The sequence below is a fragment of the Hyaena hyaena genome, unplaced genomic scaffold, assembly GCF_003009895.1.
Source record: "Hyaena hyaena isolate Hyena2069 unplaced genomic scaffold, ASM300989v1 scaffold_799, whole genome shotgun sequence".
Lineage (NCBI taxonomy): Eukaryota > Metazoa > Chordata > Mammalia > Carnivora > Hyaenidae > Hyaena > Hyaena hyaena.
The window spans coordinates 181,988-204,130 of NW_024081430.1; the positions used below are offsets into that span (position 1 = coordinate 181,988).

The 22,143-nt window shown below is 46.1% G+C and overlaps 1 protein-coding gene across 5 annotated transcripts in view; it reads left to right on the forward strand.

Annotated features, from left to right (window-relative positions):
* The window catches only part of MAMDC2 (MAM domain containing 2), a 193,616-nt gene that overhangs the window by 124,223 nt on the left and 47,250 nt on the right, over positions 1-22,143 (forward strand). For all 5 annotated transcript variants that reach the window (XM_039219182.1, XM_039219184.1, XM_039219185.1 and 2 more), the window contains 3 exons: positions 10,989-11,245; positions 14,542-14,635; positions 21,769-21,912. In XM_039219182.1, coding sequence (XP_039075113.1) covers positions 10,989-11,245; positions 14,542-14,635; positions 21,769-21,912 — 495 coding nt within the window. The remainder of the gene's footprint in view (positions 1-10,988; positions 11,246-14,541; positions 14,636-21,768; positions 21,913-22,143) is intronic.

Genomic DNA, 22,143 nt, shown 5'->3' on the forward strand with positions numbered 1-22,143 from the left:
CGTGAGATCATGACCTGAACTAAAACCAAGAGTTGGACGCTTAACTGACTGAGCACCGCCCCCCCCCACCCCCACCCGGGAGCTCCTCTGCATGAGTATTTTAAATAACAATCAGGGTGCCTGGGTGGCCCAGTTGTTTAAGCGTCCAACTTTAGCTCAGGTCATGATCTCACGGTTCGTGAGTTCAAGCTCCGTGTCGGGCTTTATACTGACAGCTCAGAGCCTAGAGCCTGCTTCAGAGTCTCTGTCTCCCTCTCTCTCTGCCCCTTTCCTGTTCAAGCACTGTGTCTCTCTCTCAAAAATAAATAAATATTTTTTAATGTTTAAATAAATAAATAAATAACAACTAGATTCATTCAAAGAACAAAATGTTACCAACTCTTGAAACCTTTGTTTAAAGACAGAAGACAACCAACATAACATCCCACTGTATCTTAAGAATATAGAACAGGAAGTAGAGAGAAACTTGAAAAACTAATACATTAAAGTTGCTCTAATCCTTGGTGTCCTTATCATAGATGTCCAAACTTAAATATGGGAAAGTATTGGAGAACCTTTCCCAAATCACTTAAAAATTAGTTCCAGAGGCAGATCCTCTGAGTAGCCGATATCATGATCTAATGATTACTTGTTCAGTACATCATCTGTCTTTTTTCTGAAAAGATTTTATTTTTTAAATAATCTCTACACCCCATGTGGGACCCACAATGCCAAGAGCCAGATGCTTCACCAACTGAGCCAGCCAGGTGCCCTGCATCGTTTTTCATCCTCAGTGATGGTGAGGACCAGTTGGCTCAGGAGAACACATGTGTCTTGGGATAGGTATCAGATCTCTGTCCTACTGGTCATGCATTTGACGGTGTCACTGGTGTGTCATCCATCTCTGAGGAGTGAATCACCCTCAGGGCTTCCTCACTCTCATTTGTGACCATGGAACATTCTGACCGTATCTGTGTCAACAAGGGACAGAGAAAGAAGACCAGGCAAGGACTGGATACTTGTTCTCCAAAGCTATCCACATGCTGGATCACTTTGGGCACTCCCTCAGCTTCTCAGGCTTTGAGGTCTAGTGTTTTACTCCTAAATGCTACTCGTCAAAACCTCCAAATTCACCGCTCATTGTAACTGAGGGAAAAGAAACAGGGGAAACTGTGAGCTAAAGAAAGCTAAACAGGTTTCTTTATTTCAAGACTTCTCCATGCCTTTAATACAGTTCTGTGTTAATGTATATTATAGCATTTCTAAAGTTATTCAGATGTAAATTTGCACAGTGATGCATGACTAGCAGAGATGGGAAATAAATGATATGGGACCACAAAAATGTGAAAGATCACCTTGGTTTTGGGATTCAGGGAAAGCTTTCTAGAAGGAGAAATCTCAGAACTGGTATTTGGCTCGATTGTTGGACAGTATTTGACGATGCTGGAATGTAAAATGATAGCAGAGAAGCTCCTAGGCCTAGGTTATGTTCCTGCTTATGACCAGCCAGAAGCCTGGGTGCCTACATTCTACTCACTCTTCCTGGCTCTCTTCTGTTTCACTCCAATTTCTCTTGAGCTTTAACACTAATTATTTTATGTTATTTTATTTGGTTTTTATTTTGAGAGAGTTCGAGTGGGGGAGACAGGAAGAGGGAGAGAGAGAGAATCCTGAGCAGGCTCTATAATCAGTGCAGAGCCCAACATGGGGCTCGATCCCACGACCCTGGGATCAAGACCGGAGCTAAAACCAAGAGTCAGACGCTCAACTGACTGAGCCACTCAGGTGCTCCCTACACTGATGTTTTTGACCAATTATTGCCAGACAGCCATCTCATCCTCACCCAATGCACATACTCACATGCATGCACACACGTGTGCACACACACACTCACACTCCTCACACCTGAACTCCTATATAAGGCTTCCTCCTACATGAGATGGGACTAAAACAGACAAGTCTAAAGAGTCTCAGATAATTTACCTGAAATATACAGACAGCTATCTGCATATAGGACTCAAAATTTTGGACAGAATCGCTCTTGGTCAGGAACAAAACCCCTCCGGTGCTCTAAGTAAAAGAACAGCTGTCTTTCTTATTACATTTGCCTTCTCCTGGGTATATTGATTTTTTCCTGAGCTCTATCAGTTTGGGCGGCAAAGTAAAGGTTAAATGGTTCAGATGTCTGCCCAGAGGAGCAGATTTTGCTCAAAAAAACAAACCCCCAAAAAACAACAAAAAACAAAAAACAAAAAAACTCATCTCATGTTCATTCATCGACAGGAAACAGCTTATGCCTTTGCTTTTCAGGTGAAAACCACAGAACTGAACAGCAGGGGTGAGGGAAGCTACGCACCTGCTCAGAAACTTCAAGTGGTTGAGGGACATCTTCCCAGGAGGGCTGAGCCTTTGTGTTGTAGTAAAGGAAAGGGTGAGGGGCACCTGAGTGGCTCTGTCAGCTGAGCATCCAACTCCAGCTCAGGTCACAGTCTCACGGTTTATGGATTCAACCCCGAGTCAGGCTCTGTGCTGACAGCTCAGAGCCTGGAGTCTGCTTCAGGTTCTGAGTCTTCTCTCTCTCTCTCTCTGTCTCTCTCTCTCTGCCTCTCCCCTTCTCATGCTCTGTCTCTCAAAAATAAATAAATGTTTAAAAACTTTTTAAAAAAGAAAAGGGAAGAGTGAATATAATATCTGACAAATAGGATGTATCTATGAATTTTCCTTCCTTGGATAACTGTGTTTTAACAGTTAACCCCAAACCATGAGTCAGGTTTTTCAAATGAGCACTGTCTCCAAATGTTTGTCTAATGATGGCAAATGGCTAAAACAATGCAGCAAGAACTCTCATGGGATATCTTGGGAATATTGAAGGGGATGGGATATTATCTTGCTTTTTCTTACACCATTCTGATTCATCACATCTGGATTTTTTCCTTTGTTAATATTTTATGAAGCAAAACAAAATCTTTCAGGAGGTAACCTACTGCCAGTTCAGATCACTACTGTTTCCTATCTGCCTTGGCAAAAAAGAAGATAATTGCTGGGAGAATAATGAGGGAAATCTATTTCTTTGCTGAGATTTTTTTTTTTTTTTACAAATAGTTTATTGTCAAATTAGTTTCCACGTAACACTCAGTGCTCATCCCCACAAGTGTCCTCCTCCATGCCCATCCCTCCTCCCCCCCACATCCATCAGTCCTCAGTTTTTGTCAGCATTCAAGAGTCTCTCATGGTTTGCCTCTCTCCCTTTCCCCCACCATTCCCGCCCTTCTTCTCCCCCTTGTTCCTCCGTCAAGTTCCTCCTAATCCTCCTATACGTGCAAACATATGATATTTGTCCTTCTCTGCCTGACTTATTTCGCTCAGCATAACACCCTCAAGGTCCATCCATGTTGCTACACATGGCCAGATTTCATTGTTTCTCATTGCCATGTAGTATTCCATGGTATAGATAAACCACATCTTCTTGATCCATTCATCTGTTGATGGTCTTTGGTGAGATTTTTTTAAAAATTAAAAAAAATTTTTTTTGAGAGGGAGGCGGAGGGATGGAGGGGCAGAGAGTAAGCGAATCACAGAATCTGAGGCAGGCTCCAGTCTCCGAGCTCTCAGCACAGAGCCCAACGTGGGGCTCGAACCCACGTTCTGTGAGATCATGACCTGAAATGGAGTCAGACACTTAACTCACTGGGCCACCCAGGTGCCCTTTGCTGAGATTTTAAAAATCATATGTGCTTGTGGTGCCACTCTAGGAGCTGAGCAAGGTTTCAAAACCTAAATTAAGGTCAGAATGATTTTATTCCCTCCAAGGCCATGAGATGGATGGATCATCTTTCCATAATTCATGGCCTTCTTTTCTCCTTTCAGTTCATACTGAGCTTAAGCATCATCTTAACGGTGCTATCCATTTACTCTCTGCATTGATCCATTTTGTTCCCTGCATCAGCTCTCAGCAGGGAAGCAGCTTTATTAATTTTCTCACCCCTGCCTTGTGTGAGCTCTGCTGATTTGCCTTTCCCTGTCCTCGAATGACTTCCCTTGGCTTTCCGGTCACTTTCAAGTATTCACTAACAGCCTCCTTTTCAAGGGTTAAGTTCAGTCCAGTCAAAACACCAGCACCTCATCCGACTCAGATCTCCCCCCAGACCAAAGCACAGTAGAGCCATTGAAGGAAGGGTCTGTGCTTCATTTCTTCATACTTCCGTTGCTCTCGCTTCTTCTTCTCCCACTCACTGTGCTGCTTTGGCCCGTCCAGATTCAGAGGTGGAGTGATAGTGGAACAGAAAAGGAAGGGCAGGGAACAGAGGATTCTAGGTGACCAATGCTGTCTATCCCTCTCACTGCCAGTGAGCAATCTCACTTCACTATTCCCCAGATAGGGATGATGCATCGCTGGCTGGCCGTCTGGGAATCCCCATTAGCACCGGTAGGCAATGGTACACCCCCCTCCCCCCGGTCCCCCCTGCATACAGTCCTTTTGAGAAGAGTTCCTTTTAAGACATTCTGGCCCAGCCGCCTTCTGAGTCACCCAGTTAGGCTAAGGGAAGACTCAAATCTTTGCCCCACCAAACTCTGGAAGTTAGAGCTCGCTGGCAACCCAATCGTGTCTCTCTGCTGTGCTCCAGACATGTCGCCCCGGGATCTATGATGTCAAGAATCAGATGCCAGCCTCTGTACCCCACAATCCCCAGTTGCCACTGATCAGGTTCTCCCAAGAGCTCTGAGCACCCTCTCGCTGAGGCCCGGAGCAATTGCAGAACCAGGAGCTTCTGCAAGTGTGGGTCAGGGGTGAGGCTGGACGGGAGTTTTTCCCTCCTCTGCTCTCTCTATGAGATCTCTATCTCTTGGATCAAGATAAGAAAAGGGAAGCAATCCCTTGCCCTTCCCTTCAGAGGTCAAACTAAAACACATGACGGGTTCACTCCAGGAGACCTGTCTTCAAAGAGACTCTGTCTACCACCCCTCCCCTCCTCCTCTGGCCTCAGATATTCAGGCTGGGAGGGGGGAGACAGGATAAATCTGGTGGCGCTGGCTTAGACGCCAGGGATGCCAAAATGGAGCATATTCTGATGCCCGAGAATCGAGGTCCTTGTCGCCCATTGTTCTTGGCACTGAGGTCTTAGCAGAGACTAGGTGACCTCCCACTCCATGTTCATTTATTACACTCGCGTCATCTCTGAAAGCTGTATCAATCTGACTCTAATAATATAGTAAAATGTACCCACACCCTCGCAACAAAAGATCCATGAAGATCCATGTCAGATCTGTAGACTGGGAGAGCAGGCATGATAACTCCCTGCCTCCGGGTGCTCTTTCCTCATGGAGGAAGCAGACCAGTGGATTTTTCCAGCTGGCATAGCTTTCTTCAGACCACACTCTCCCCCTTACTGGGGAGACAGCCTGTCCAGACAACACGACACAGATACAGACACCGCGACTGGGGCGCGAATGTGGCTAACAAGGCAGGATGACAGCTGAGTCAGAGGATGCCTTGACATTGTAGCCAAGCCGAGGGCAATTTCTGTGGCGTGCTGGTTAGCAGGCTGTTTGAAAATAAAAGTTCAGGAACTGCCCTCAAGGTTTTCTTTTTCTTTTTTCCTAATTCAAGGAAAAATGGCTCCTGGTTCCACATGAGCTGTTGAGCTAATATACAGAGGCTGCTGCATAAAAGGAAGAAAGTGCACATCAGAAGCAAGAATATGTGTGCATGATCCCAGAGGGGGCCTTTGGCTGGCATCACTGAGATTGTGATCTTTCGACAGAATTGGAAATTGTGTTTTTTTTTCCCTAGAAGCTGCAGGCTCTTTGTGTAGAGTCCAGAATTAGGGAAGGAAAGACTGGCTCACAGTCTGCGTATGGCAAAGCGGCAGTGACTTTAGGGGAGTGGCAGTGAACTTCTCAAGTTTCAGTTGTATGGAGAACTCATGGCCCCTTCGTAGACTCTTTCATATCCAGTTAAAGTGAGAACACTTAAAAGTCTGCGTGGCCTACAGGACCGCCAGTGATTTGGTTAATTACAGGGTCTGGACATCTAGGGTCCACTGATGCCTAGTTACATCCTACTCATACTTAGAAGATCTGATAAAATGGCCTCTCCCAGGTATTCGGGAGGTGCTCGAAGCCCGGGCCAGATAGAAGGGCTGGCCCCGTTGAACTGGACAGGAAAATTCTCATAATACCAGACACCAGAGACATAATTTTCCAAGAATACGTTCTTCATTCCATTCCTGCAAAGGGGACGCAAAATGGTGCCTGCATTCACCCAACCATTTGCTCTTCCTCAGGGTAGGAAGGATGATACACCCTGAGCCTGGCCTCCCGGAGGGCACACACCTGGTGACTTCTGAACTATCCCCACCCCTTCGACTGAGATGATTTACTTCTGATGAGCCAGCTACCTTTTGTTTCCCAGTGAGAAGCAACCGTACTCAGATTGTCAGTAAATAGTTCCCAGCTCTGGCAACAACTGAATGGCGGAGGGGAGGGGCGGGGAGGGCAGCGGAGTGTGGTCTCGTCTAGCGGCTCCGTAGGAGACTCGGTGTCAGTACTCCTGGTCTTAGTCTCAGCAGCCTCTCTGACTCACTGTGGGCACGTCACGTTGTGTTTACCGGACGGTGTTTGGATCACAAATGTGGCTGCGGCTCACCCCGCCGAGTGTCTTGTACATGAGTTGCTAATGAGGCACTTTAACAGCAGACTCAGGGATTAAAATACTGTGCACACAGCAGGTGAGTAACTAGGCTTTAAAGAAGATTATCAGGGGCACCCGAGTTCCTCAGTCAACTGAGCGTCAGGCTTCGGCTCAGGTCATGATCTCTCAGTCTGTAAGTTAGAGCCCCACGTCGGGCTCTTTGCTGTCAGCACAGAGCCCACTTCAGATCCTCTGTTTCCCAATCTCTCTTGCCCCTTTCCTGTTTGCATGTGCACGCTCTCTCTCTCTCTCTCTCAAAAATAAGTAAATATTAAAAAAGAAAAGAAGAAAGCTATCAGATACCCGTCAGCTGTGAGGAAGATGCATTCACATTGGGACCGGGTGTGAGACATTTCTCTAAGCACAGCTCCCGTGCGCTCCACAAATAGAAGGAACACTTGGAAGTGGGTTGTGAGGTCTCCTGGATTCACCGAGTGTCTCCTGGAGAATTTGGAGGTGCTCCGCCCCCTCAGGGTAATGAGTTCCCTCCTCATGGCTGTGTCAGTTTGGGTCCTCCAAGGAGAAGATGCGAAGCTTGGATGAGTTAAGAAAGAGATGTAGTGGCTGTGAAGGCTAAGGGACAGACAGCTGGAGGAGCTGGGGTCCGAACTAACGTGCCGCTAGGCAGAGTGGTCACAGTGTCTAGGAGCCGGGACATTTGTAGGGATCCAGGAGAATGCCTTCGTTGTATTCATTTTAAAATCAGAAGAAAAAAATGTGTGCAATAACAACAAATATAATAATAAATCTGCCTAAATTATGTTCGTCTTTATACCGATGCAGTCATAAAATGTAATGTTTAATATTTTTTAAGTTTATATTTTTATTTTGGGGAGTGGGGAGGGGCAGAGAGAGAGAGATAATCTCAAGCAGTCTCTGCACTGTCCGAGAAGAGCCTGATGAGATCATGACCTGAGCTGAAGTCAGACACTTAACTGACTGAGCCACCCACATAGTCTTAATATTTTTTAAGGAGGAATGGGCCCACAGCAGCCAAAGTGCCTGGGACCCACAAATGTTATAATGTGGCCCCTGCAGGGGAGGGCCTTCAGCACAGGATGGAAGGCTGATACATGGGAGGGAGAGGCGGGCAGACGGGGAGATGCTGAAGAGCCCATGTGCATACCAGGCCCTGGCTCTGGTACACCTGCTGTGCTTGGTCAAAGCTGAGAAAGACCAGTGTACGTGGCCTTGGCACAGACCCTGATGTGGATCCAAAGGAGAGGCAGCTGGAGGCTGTCAGTCAAATGTGGTCCCTGCAGCAAGTTCACATGAAGTTCACATGAAGCCCACATGCTTGGCCCCTACAATAAAGTCCCAGGGAAACAGAATGTTAGATGTCTCCTCCCTGCAGTCCCGCTCCCCCCACCCACCCCCCCGCACTGACTGGCATATCAGGGAAAGGGATTCTATTTCATTGGAAGACTTGTTACAAAGAGCATGAAATACTTCTTCTCTACCTTGGACACAAGAGTCCTCAGTGAGCAAAGGTGTGTTACAGAGACCAGCTGATCGCATGCGCTCCCCATGAGTAAAGTGCTCTAGCTGCGGCTGGCTGGTCCCCACTGTGCTTATGATGGGGGGCGGGGCCTTCCTTCCAGTTCCGACATTTCTCTGATTCTGTTTAGTCTGATGTTCTGATTGTTCCTTTAAAATCCCTTCCCAGGGGCACCTGAGTGGCTCAGTCAGTTAAGTGTCCGACTCTTGATTTAGGCTCAGGTGATTATTTCTTGGTTCGTGATTTTGAGCCCCGAGTCGTGCTCTGCGTTGACCCTCTCTCTCCCTCTCTCTGTGGCCCCCTCCACTCGCACTTGCTTGTTCACCGTCTCTCAAAATAAATAATAAAAGACAAGAAAACAAAATAAAGTCACTTCCAGCGTCAGCAAAGTGGGAGCCCATCAGCTCTTTCCAGCCTGCAGATATAAAGTTTATGTGGTGTGTACACAGTTTAAAACACTGCAGCGGTGGATGTTATGGGTTGAGTTGTAATTCCTTAAAACCATATGCTGAAGCCCTAACTCCCCAGCCCTTCAGAGTGTGACCTTATTTGGCAGTAGGGTTGTTGCAGACGTGACCAGTTAAGATGAGGTCATGCTGAAGGATGTTCCTAATCCAGTATGACCAGTGTCTTTATAAAAGTGAGGGGGAGGCAGATCTAGACACAGCGAGAGACCTGTACAAAGGGAGGGCACCACGTGACCGTGAAGGCAGAGGTCTGTCAGCTGAGGAAGGCCACAGATGGCCAGCCAACCACTCGATGCTGGGGCGGAGGCGTGGGACAGATTCTCCGTCACGGCCCTGGGGAGGAGCCAATCCTGCCCACACCTTGATCTGAGACTTCCAGCCTCCCAAGCTGGGAAAAATATATATGTTTCCGTTGTTTGAGCCGCCTGGTCTCTGTTACTTCATTATAGCAACACTAGCAAACTAATACAGACAGTATCATTTTTTTAGATGGATAGATTTGCTATGAAAATTTAGACTTTGAGCTTCATAGGAAAAGCCTGAGACCGATGTCGGGGCATCAGCTGGTAGCAGAGGGAAGGATGCAGTCAGTTGTTGGGACCAGAGAACACGGGTCTTGCGAGGGGCCCTCACTCCTCGCCGCCAGCTGGTGGCTGCGGTGCGAGAAGATGGGCTCAGCACTATCAGATTTTATGATTTTTTTTCCCCAGAAGAGCTTGACTTCTGTTTCTTGTTGCTGATGAAAGATGATTTCAAATGTTGGCAACTAATTTGATCACTCTGATTTCTCCCTGACCCACGCCACTTCAGTGTGTATACTTGATCTGGCGGGCCCCCTCTGGTCATCTGATCGCCATTTGTCCACAGTGGCATGGCTTGGCAAGATGCCAAGGGGAATTAGAGTTCACCAAGAGAGATGATTCAGGGGGTGGACCCATTTGCTGCCCAGAGAAAGTAAGCCTTGATTTATCCCCCTGTCCCCTTGGCCCCGTTGAGGTGAGAAGCTTTCTGAGGCTGTATCCGTGCTTTGAATAATCATTTTTCGGGGGCCTGTTGCACACTGAGTGGTGTTCTACAAGCAGGGCAAGTATCTGGTGTATGAAGGCATATATTCTTGCTAATCCCCTTACTGCTGAGGATGAAAGGGAGTATTATTAATAGGCACCATGTACTAAAACAAAGATATTAAGCTGTAATTGTTCTGAACTTATAAATACAAAAGCTCATTCTGTTGAAGCTACGTTGCGTCGCCCTCCATCACAGCAGCTTAAATTGCTAATAATAACAACTACCCTTTACACAACAGACAATGGGGAAGGCATGGTACCAGACTCATTAATGACATTCCTTTATTTCCTTATAATGGTCTTAGGCAATTAGAATGTGTCAGGCACACGCTAAGCACTCGACATACATAATCTCGTTTAATGCTCCTACCAACCCCGGGAGAGGAGTATCTAGTTCTCACTGTAGAGATCAGGACACAGAAGCCCAGAGATACTCAGTAACTTGCTTGAGGTTCCGGTAGGATTCGACCTTGGGTCTCTTCAGTGCCAAGTCCAGACTCCTTCCATTCTGCTTCCGCGTGTCTCTTTAAACAAAATGCTTCTGAGGGAGGTCAGCCTCTGGGCCCAGAGCCCACCAGGGCCCGGGCAAGAGTGGTGTCCCAAGTCCCCGCACTCGAATCCCAGCCCTGTCTACACATTCTGTTAGAACCACACAGCATATCATCTCGTGTGAAGACAAAATCTTAGTTTCTCTCAAAAAAGACACCATGACATTTTGTGTAGGTTGTAAAGATGTACAGGAGGGCCACTCTGTGCCCCTGTAGGAACAAATGGTATGGCGAGTTATGTTCTTAGAAATCTGGAAACTCACAGAAAGCCGGGGAGGAGGGGTTGGGGGTGAGGGAGCTCCTGGGGTAATGGTCTGTTTCTTTCCACAGCTGTGTTCAGCTCCTGAACATTCCAGCACTTTGCAGCTGATGTTTCTCTCTTGGTAGATGCATATTTCACTTCAACCGAAAGTGAGGCAAGGAGAAAGGATGGGTGTTGTCTTGGAGTGAGCAGAGCACGTGGAACTCCTTGTGCTCGCCCTGACCCCACCTCCGCCCCCCGCCCTGGCCGCAACACCCCCCCAACCCACGGCCAAACTTCTTAGGTCCGAACTCATCTGCTTGCTCGCCACCGATCCACCAGGGTTGTTTTGAAGTAAATCCCAGAATCGCATCGCATCATCGGAAACCACACCCACTCGCCCCCCCTCACCCCCTCCACCTTCCCTCCCCTTCCCCTCCCCGCCGCGCCTGTCTTAACGCTGTGTAACGCTGTGTGACGTCCGGTGTGATTTTCAGGCCACTACATGTACGTGGACTCGGTTTACGTCAAGCACTTCCAGGAGGTGGCGCAGCTCATCTCTCCGATGACCACGGCCCCCATGTCGGGCTGCCTGTCGTTTTATTACCAACTCCAGCAAGGCAATGACAATATCTTCGCCCTCTACACTCGGGACGGGGCCGGCCTTTACGAGGAAATCTGGAAAATGGACAAGCCAGGGAACGGTGTCTGGAATCTCGCCGAGGTGGAGTTCAGCGCGCCGTACCCCATGGAGGTAGGTCCACCAAGTGTGCCCAGGTGAGCCCAGGTGAGCCCCCAGGTGAGCCCTGGCCGCACTGCTCTGCGCAGGCGCACAGGCCTCGTGATCAGGATACACCACCGGCCACGTTCCTTCTCTCTTCTCTGTGTGTGTCTTTACTTGAGGGAAGAGTCTTTCTAGAGAGACACACACAGAGAGAGAAGCCAACTTATTTTCGTTCCTCCTTGACAGTATAATGTCATAAAAATTAGAAGTAGATTAATGATCGTGGCCCCAATTTGAAACAGGCCTTGGTACTTTAGTTTTAAAACTTTTTCTAGTTGCATGAGTGATAAATATCCAATGCAGAAGAATTAGAAACTTCAGGAAAGCAAAACCTACTAAAAGCACCCAGGCCAACCCTACAAGGATGAGAACACTAACATTCTGGGGTTCATCCTTGCGGACCTTCTTTCGAAGCACCTACGTTGATACGTATCTAGATTTGTGTAGTTCTAGTACTTTAAACAATCCAGACTAGATAGAATTATCTCCTAAATTATAGATAAGGAAGGAGAAAAGAGAGAGTCTGAGCAGTTTGATATTTTTTATCTGGGTCACACAGCTGCTGAGTGCCAGGCACTTAGGAAAATTCTGGACTGAAATCTGACCTAGAGCTGAAGGCAGAGGCCCAGCCCTGTCTGACACCACCCCAGGACCTCTAGAGTCCATGGGTGCAAAACTGTGGTCCCAGATTTGGAGCTGTATATAGAGCCTTAGTTACTATAGGTTCGTCAATATCCCCTTGTTAGCTTTGTGCTTTTTGTAATATCTTCCCCAGTTCCCTTTAAAGTGCAGAAGTGGATTATTCTCTGCATGCTTTTCAGTGGGGCCATCTGCCCACCTGATGCGAGCCTCAGGGACCGTTGGGACTGGACTGGTTTGTGACATGTTCTATCTCTGAAGACATGCCTACCACTCCCCTTACCCCCTTCAGATCTCTTCCCGTCTCCCCATACAGCTCCAGAGAGAACACAGTGCCCTTTGCAGGATGTGGGCTATTTCCTATCCCAGAGTCAGACGAGGCCTTGATCTGCTCTCGCAGCCCAGTGGAAAATTTTCTGAGTTTGGATTATAACGAGGAAAAGAAATGCACATGCTGTTTCAGAAAGTTTTCCTTCTCTTAAAGTCAGATGAGTCACACACGGGGATGACAGTTTCTTCACAGACTCCCTCCATCTGACCATAAACTCCCTGGGCAGCATTTGTGTGAGCGAGAGACTGCTGAATTTTCTTTTCCTTCACTGCTTGAAAAGCCACAGTTCCAGATACTGCTGCTCTTCATCACGTGCCCTGTTGGCCCTACACGTGCGTGATTGTGCTGCAGCGGGTCTGACTCCGGCTGCTACTGTTTGCTCTTGGTAATTGCCAGCAGAAGAAACTCACTCTACAGAAATCAGTGAGTTTAATGTCACCTCCTTCTCAAATGGATCTTAGAAAGGAGGAAAACAAGCACCCGAGACCCCCTTTCCGAACAAGTGGGAACGCGTTGGCACGTGAGCTCTGATTTGCAAATTCTGATCAGAAATATTCTCACTCCACCAGTAAGATCGAGCTCTGTCATTCACTTTATCAGCGAGCACCGTGAAAATGAAATACCATGGACCGGTGCTGTGTGCGTGGACTTCATTGCCCCTTCCCACTGGTCCACGTCTGTCCCTTTTGTTCTCAGCCTCCCCTCGACCTTTGCCAGCGACAGGCTTCCAGGTCCCTATTAGATTGTGCAGAATCCAAGTGCTTGTAGGACCGTTCTCGTTCAGCTGAAGAGGACTGTTTTGTCCACATTCTTTCTTTCAAAATTGGAGAAACTCAGACCTGGAGGAGGGAAGGAACCTGCTTGAGCTCATGAGTGGCTAACACAGCTCAAACCTGAATATGAGTTCAATAGGGGGTCGGTCAACCTGGAGAAATAGCCCTGAATTAAGTATAGAGCTCTGTATGCACCTGACTCCATACCAGGGGCCTTATATACGTCATCTCATTTAATCTCAACAGTCCTACGAGGTAGCAGGTATTATGTTTATTTTATAAATAACAGAAGAAAGCCCTTGAAAGAGTTAGCAACATATTCAAGGTCACCCAGCTAGTAAGTGACAGAAATGGGATTTGAACTCTGGTCTGTCTGCCTCCGAGACTCTCTTCTCTTTAGAAGAGGTTGAAAACTAGAAGCCAAGGGGTCAAGTCTAGCCCACAATGATTTGCTTGGCTGCGAGGGTGATGACTGTTTGCGTGTCTGTTGCGGTCCCTAAGGCATTGGAGTTTCAAGCCCTGCAAACCCAGAGTCTTCTCGTGTTAATTCACAAGAGTGGACTTCACCCTGGGGCGTTCTCCACCCCCCCCCCCACTGCAGTGCTCACCCCTGATTGCTGTGTGCACCACCCGTGATCCCCGTGGTCACAGGCAGGAAGTAGCCAACTGACCTCAGAGTAGAAGTTGGTGGCAGAAAAGGAAGGAGAATGGAAGGGTTGAATCCATTAACAACCTCATGTTCTTTCTGACCACTTGGACGGGCCTGGACTTGCTGAAATGCTAACACTCAGACATAGAATTTGGGGCCTGGGCCACTGGGGTGGCTTCATCAGTTGAGTGTCTGCCTCTTGGTTTCTGCTCAGGTTCATGATCCCAGGGTCATGGGATTGAGCCCCACATTGGGCTCCGTGCTGAGCGTGGAGCCTGCTTGAGATTCTGTCTCTCCCTCTCCCCCTACCCCACTCATGTGCATGCATGTGCGCGCGCTCTCTCTCTCACAAATAAAATTTTTAAAAATAAAAATAATTTTAAAAAATAAAAAGAATTTGGGGCCCGATTTTGCCTTAGCTGACAGGTAATCATCTCTGAGTCTGCATCTTTGTTCACATTCTGTCACACAGAATTTCATGTGTGAAAAGGAAAGGAGTTCTGGACGAACTTCATCCTCTGTCAAGGGCATTTGGAGAACCAAGCCTGCCTTCTGCAAATAGTCTGCTGTTTCTTTAATTCAAGGTCATAATACAAATCGTCAATTCAGTGGTTCTATCAGAGAGTGATATACACTCAAGGGCGGGGAAAAGTCCACCAATAAAATATGACTTAGGGTTTAACGGATCCCCTCTCCCTATAAGAGGCTGGAGATCAAGACAGGAGCTGCCCTAGATTTAGGAACCTGATTCCTAAGTACTTATAACCTGCCATCACCTGGCTTGACTGATACATCATTTTAAATCACAGCTAAGAGCTCTGAAGCCTACCAGAAACTTTATAAACCTGTAACAATATGTCATTTTCCTCTGCAGGTTATTTTTGAAGTTGCTTTCAATGGTCCTAAAGGAGGGTATGTTGCCCTGGATGACATTTCCTTCTCTCCTGTTCACTGCCAAAATCAGACGGGTAAGTATTCCCTTTTTCTTCTTTCTTACATATGGAATTTTCCCAATAGACACCTGTGGTCAGGACTTGAATTAATTCTAATTTCCTCACCTCTCCTGCAGTCTCGTCCTTTGAAAAATTATTTATCTGAATAGTAATTTTTCTGCTATATTACTCTTCCCCCCCACACACATGGTGAATCTAATTTTTCTGACCTCCCAGGGCAGTCAGTTGTCAGGTGTTAAGGAACTTCCGTCATCCCTACCTACTTGGTAATGAAAATCAAAGATTATGAATACATTTCCTCCCCATCTTTCTCTTTAAAAATTTTTTTTAATGTTTGTTTATTTTTGCAAGAGAGAGAGAGAGTGTAAGCGGGTGAGGGGTAGAAAGAGAGGGAGACACAGAATCTGAAGCAGGCTCTGAGCTGTCAGCACAGAGCCCGACATGGGGCTCGAACTCATGAACCATGCAATCATGACCTGACCCAAAATCAAACGCTTAACTGATTGAGCCACCCAGGCGCCCCCCCCCATCTTTCTCTTGAAAGGATGTCTTAGATCCATATACAGGTGGCCGAGTAGGTGCAAAAAACCCCTCAAACTCGGTGGAGTAGAATTATAAAAACCCTTCCCAATTTTATGTATCCCAAACCTGTAAATGTCTTCATGTTTAAAGATGTTGGTGTTGGATACAATTAGCTTTTGGCTAAATATTACCTACTTAATTTAACTTCTCTTTCTAAGTAAGTCTGCAGATTCTTTTCTGCTGGCCAATTTTGTAATTTCCATAAACTTGGTGTTGGAAAAGAGAGGACATTCTTGCTTTCTGGGGAACTAGGTAAACAAATCGATTCCAAGTAAGTTAGTGAGGAGATGCTCTAGAGGAAGAAGGATGACACTATATTCGTGATAGCCCAGATAAATGCAGTGGACCTTACCTTTCAGTGAATATTTTTTGGAGAGGCCCCAGGGACAGAGTGGTTGTCCTATCTTATTAATGAGCCCTCATTCTGAGTTTGGGAGCACGGGGAATACATTCTTGAACATGGCCTTTGTAGTCTGACTTTCACTGAAGCTAAGAGTTGGCATCTAATTGCATATGGTGTCAGATATAGTCTACCAGCAAGGGGACTGAGAAAGATAATACTTTCTACTTGAGCTGAAGTGTTATTCCAGAATTAGAGAGAAACCCTCTAATGTGCTAAAACCAAATGCTATTTTTTTTTAACTAATTCTAATTTTAAAAAGGGGGGAGGAAAGCTAGGGAAACAGATAGAGCTAGACAGGGTTTACATATTTACATGTTTTCATCAAAATGATTGAATCCAAACTGTAATCAAAGATTAAAAGAATCTTTAAAATTGGGCAGAACACAGACACCAACCTTGTTTTACTTCTCCAAATCTGACGTCCCCTAATCTCATCAGCTAATATTTCAGTGAGGTTAATAGTAGTTTCATAACCCCTTATCAGTGCTTTTAGAAAGTTTCCTCTTCGTCATGAGGCATTTGCATTGGACTTTTATTTTTCCAAGTTATACATATGGAAGAAGAGGTGTTAATTCAATATCTGCATGGGGGTAGAGGGTGGGAAGAAGAGGTGGTGGGAAGTAACAATATCTACTGAGCCATCTTAGAAGTAATATTTGGAAACAGTCTCCCTTTAAAGCAAAATACAGAATTGGGGCGCCCGAGCGGCTCAGTTCGTTAAGCATCCGACCTCGGCTTAGGTCATGGTCTCCTGAGTTCAAAGCCCCGCGTTGGGCTCTGTGCTGACATCTCAGAAGAGTGTGGTGCCTGCTTCGGATTCTGTGTCTCCCTTTCTCTGCTCCTACCCAGCTCACGCTCTGTCTCTCTCAAACATAAATAAACATTGAAAAAAATTTTTTACAGATACAGAATCTATGTGAGCCCTTTCCCACTGACTGGTGACAAGAAAAATGTCAGCAAAATAAAGACTATTTGTTAAAAGGGCCGGTGGCGTGCTTGATTCGGCAGCACATATACTAAAAAGGCCAGTGGCCTTTCCATCTATAAAATTCAGCCCGCATTAAAATTCAGCCCGCATAAAGGCCCTTCCTCCATAGGGACCCCAGGCGACTCACATTTTCACGTAATTAGGTGAGCCAAGGCTCCATTTGGTCTTCAGGGACTTCCCAATCTAGTGACTTTCTTTAAAATGGTTTAATTACGGGGCGCCTGGGTGGCTCAGTTGGTTAAGCGTCCGACTTCGGCTCAGGTCATGATCTCACGGTTCGTGGGTTCAAGCCCCACGTCAGGCTCTGTGCTGACAGCCAGCTCACAATGTTATGTTGCAGAGCTAGGACTTAGGATTCGCGCCCCTATTCTGCCACTTACAAACTGTGTGACCTTGGACATTAACCTCTCTGAGATTCCGTTTCCACGTGTATAGAACAAAGGTGGAGGCATCTGTTCCACACAGGTGGGAAGATGAGAGATAAATGTCTGTGAAGGCCCGAGCAGAGTATGGGACATGGGAAATGCTTGGCCATGAGGCTTCCTATTATTTATTTAATTTTCAAAATGCTCCCATCCACTCCCTGGTGAACAAGGAAGTCAGGCTGAAACTAGGAAACAAGCGAAGGGCACTGGCGTGGTGAATGGGTGAGCCGGAGCCTGCTTCATGCCTCTCCTTCAGCCGCTGTGGGCCAGATTCTGAGTTAGAAGCTGAGCCCTCCAGCTTTCATACTTCATCTTACATTTCACAAATAGTTTATGCCCTTCTGTTTCATAACAGGTGCCAACATTTTTCCCCTTATCTTGGTTTGCTCCAGACTTGTCTCTGCTCTTCCCAGCTGGATGTAGCTTTTCTTCCCCCGTTCTCCCTTAGTAGGCTGAGACAAGAATTATTTCAACATATGAAGCATCTCATTCCCACCATCTGGTTGGGTTTAGAGTTAATCCAGTCTCCCATACCGGGGACCCATCACAGAGTCACAGGTGTTAAAACACCAGAGTCATATCACTCCCCGAATATTCCCCCAGGATGCTGCCAGAGGACAGTGAGAACTCCCCGTGCCCCCTAGTTGAGCTAGGGCACTTCCCTTTCCATGCCTCTTCCACCCACAACCTCCCCATCCACCTCCATGTTTGGCCTAACATCTCGAAGGTAGGAATAAGCTCTCCTTTGAGGCTGCAGATCCTTGAATGGCTAACAGGTGATTCCATCCACTCCTAGGATCCTGTCTCAATGTCAAACCCCAGACCGAGAGCTCCCTCTGCTCTGCCTTACATACACCCAGTCTTCTCCCTGGGCTGGGGTCCGTGCCCCCCACCCCCCACCAGCTCCAGGACTGGGAGGGTCCTGACACTCGATGTAGACTGCAAAGGATGTCTGCCTAGCCCATTCATCAACAACACTCTGCTCGCTTGATGTCTGAGCAGTGGTTGCCTTGGTTACAGCTGCAGTTGCCTTAGCTCAGACCTCCAGCATCTCTGCAGCCTGGTCAGCGGCCCAACCCCTGCTCCCCCAAGACTCCCCAGTCTGGCGCCAGGTCCCACTCACTCTGTCTCCAAGCCAGCTCTGAGCCGTCTCTACCTGCCTTTGGGCCGGCTCCTGCTAAAATAAAACTACTGTGCAAGTTTAGCAGCCTCCAGACCACGCTGCACCCACATCTCTGCAGCACTTCAGGGGCCGATGATCTAAAAGTCTGCTGATGAGCTTTTAGAGGTCTGGGACTGATACTCAGTCTATGTCCATGAACTTCATGGGGCAGGGAAAGGATGAGACATGCTACCAACGACTCTGCTCCAACAGTAGCACCTTCACCTGATTAGAGTATCTTCACAGCCTTTCATTTCTAAAATTGTCAGAAAGCAAGTAATTAAATCTTACATTTTAATGCTTTTTTGGTACTTTGGTCAAGGGGACATCCATCCTTCCCTCCTTCCCTCCTTCCCTCCTTCCCTACCTTCCTTCTTTTCTTTTTTCTTTTTTCTCTTTTCTTTTCTTTTCTTTTCTTTTCTTTTCCTTTCCTTTCCTTTCTTCTCTTTTCTTTTTTTCTTCTTTCTCTGATCAACTGATATTCAAGGGCTTCCAACTACCTGTGATTCCTCCCTATACTTCAAATAGGTCTCATTAACACTCAACTGTGATGGCCACTCAGCCCATATACTCTGAAACAGGCCTTAAAGATTCTTGTGAGCTCATATTAAGTCACAAACAGGCCCCCTGACCCTGTCTTCAGGAATTAGATACTGTCTCATAGCAGAAACAACGTTCTGGGTGAAAAATATATAGGCTTTCAGTTATGCTTTCGAGATTTTCTTTTTATCAGACCTTCTCAGGACCCCAGACAAATCCATTTCTAGGACTAGGTATTTAGCAAGGGAATATAATCACATTCTCAGAAAAATCTTTTCTGCGTGACTCAGTGTCACCATGGAGAGAACTGATCTGTGCTTACTTTTAAGTTTTAATACCACCTCTTGCCTCTCATGCTCACTTAATAAGTGGGTTATGATTCCCTTGTGGTCGCCCAGGGTTACATTCCTTGGGATATGTTCCTAATGAGTGATTTCACTGCCCTGATGTTCTCTTTGTGTGTGGCTTTGGGGAGTGCTGCACCATTTTCTGAGCTAGACAGCTGTCTGTAGATTGTGCCTTTCCATCTACTTTTTCATTACCAGGTGTCAGAGAGGGTAACTAAAGGCCAATATGGGGTCTCCCCTAATCTCAAATCTGCATGGGGGGCTGTGTCAGAGGATACTTGTCTGTGCGACATCACACTCATTTTTCATAGACTTTATCTTCATGGCTTGAAGAAACTCCCTGATGCTCACAGAGGCAGGCCCAGCAGTGTGTGTGTAAACCCTCCCATCCTAGAGCATCAGGAATGCCCTTTATTTCCTGATCTCCTCTCTGGCTCATCAGGCTGCCTTCCCTGCATACTTGACAGGGCGTGTCGCCTGAGATACAATTGGGATCCAATTATATAGGAACATTTGTTCCTAATCTTTCTTTTTCGTAATGTGGTCTTGGTCACTTTCATTTTTAATTTAGTTTTTTTAAAACTTTATTTTAGTCTCATTTTAAACTCAGATAAAATTTGCAAGTATTGGCTTGCGGTGGCTCAGTCAGTTGTGTGTCCAACTTGATCTCAGGCCATGATCTCACGGTTCATGAGTTCGAGTGCCACATTGGGTTCTGTGCTGACAGCTCAGAGCCTAGAGCCTGCTTCCGATTCTCTCTCTGCCCCTCCCCCGCTCACACTCTGTCTCTCTAGCTCTCTCAAAAACAAATAAACATTAAAAAACCTTTTTTTTTAATTTGCAAGAATACTATAAAGAACTTTCATGTACTCTTCACCCAGATCTACAAATTAACATTTACCACATTTGCTTTATCGACCATGTAAGAGTAAGTTACAAACATTATGCCCCCTTACCCCTACTCCTTCAGTGTGTATTTTCTAAAACCCAGCACATTTTCCAACACGCTGTCAGATAATTATAAAGTTTAGGAAATGTGGGGGCATCTGGGTGGTTCATTTAAGCCTCTGGCTCTTGATTTCAGCTCAGGTCATTGTCTCATGGTTCATGGGTTTGAGCCCAAGTGTGGAGCCTGTTTGGGATTCTGTCTCCATCTCTCTCTGCTCCTCCCCTGCTCATGTTTTCTCTCTCTCTCTTTCTCTCTCTCTCTCCTCTCTCTCTCAAAAATAAACAAATAAACATTAATAACAAATTCAAGAAATTTGGCACTGATACAATGTTATCAACTAACCTATGATCCACATACTAATTTCACCAGTTGTCCCAATGCTGTCTTTTTTTTTAATGTTTGTTCATTTTTGAAAGAAAAGGAGGTGGGGGGAGAGAGAGACAGAGGGAGAGAGAAAGAGAGAGAAAATGTAAGTGGAGGAGGGGCAAAGAGAGGGGAACAGAGGATCCAAAGCAGGCTCTGTGCTGACAGCAGCAAGCCCAATGCAAGGCTCAAACCCATGAACCACAAGATCATGACCTGAGCCGAAGTCAGACACTTAACTGACTGAGCCACCCAGGCACCTCTCAGTGCTGTCATTTATATGCCATGTGTTTTCCTGGACCCAGATTGAATCTCGGCACCCTTGTTGTATTTGGTTGTCATGCCTCTTTCATCCCCTTTAAACCGGGCCAAACTGTCTTGCTTTGGAAATTGAGGAATTGAGAGTATAGTGAGTTTTTGTCCATAAACAGCTCCCTGTTTCATTAGGTCACTGCTCCCAGAATTCAAATGTTTCTCTAGAGGTAATTTCCCATTTATTCAAAACAGTGCCCTCTTTCTCTGGCCCTAAAAAGTTTAGACCAGTATATGTCAGCATGCCGAACAGGATCCCAGTTGGCTATGTTGAGTGTGTCCCAAACTGTGGCAGTCACATCCCATCTGGATTCAGAGGATCTGAACAATGAAATTTACAATCACTTGTTACTGTACCAAGTTATTCACAAAAGAGTCAAAATCTGTTATGTTTCTTTTGCTCCAGGCAGTCTGAAGTGAGGTGGTATTTATAGACCAGGGTAAATGATACCAGAACTCAGCAAAATAATAGCAGTTTGGGTGATGGAATTGGTGTGACTGTTTGAACAGCGTGATTTATACTGAGCAATGATTTTCTTCAAGCAGATCAGCTCCTGCTACCAATGTCAATTATCAACAGACAATTATCTGTGCTGGTGACACGGATTGATCAACAAAGGAGAATTATTTCTGGAAAAATACAATTTCTAAAATACCTGTCTTGGAGAAAAACTAAGAATTCCTCAAAATCTTTACCCTTTTCTTTCCCTTTAATTTTCTATGAATGAATTTTGAATTGTAAAGAAGAATGTGAATAATTGCTCCCAGTCTTTATATTATGAAAGGAAGTGTCTTTTGAAGTCTGAGACTTCTTTATTTTTTATAGAGAATATGAGCAGAGCTCCTTCCCTCCATCCCTTTAGGGAGGAAGAGAACAATTTTCCTGTCATGCTGAGATGTTAGCTTGATGCTAACCTGCCAGCGTGCCATTAGGGTAAAAATATTTGTGTGTGTTTTGTGTATTCTGTCTCCCCTGGCACATTCTGGCATGAATATGTATGCATTTGTCAACCCGTCGATGGTAGTCCCTTGAGATCCTTGAGTCTGGCTCTTTAACTTTTTTTCTCCTTTGTTCAGAACTTCCTTTCAGTACCATAGAAGCCAGCTGCAATTTCGAGGAAGATCTCTGCAACTTTTATCAAGATAAAGAAGGTCCAGGCTGGACCCGGGTGAAAGTAAAACCAAACATGTATCGGGCTGGAGACCACACATCGGGCATTGGTAAATGAAGGGTCTGTGCCCGTGAGGGCGCTGGGGGTGGGCTAGTATTCATGCTCCAGCTGCCTTTCTTACTCCACACCCATCAAGATGGCAACTTACACAAGAACGGGCAGCTGTAAGAGAGCAAACATGATTGGTAACGTTTTATCTTGTGTTTGGCCTCTTTTTAAAACTTGGAATGCAATTTGCCAGTTGCCTAAATAGTCAAACCTTTGGAAATTATCTTGCTTT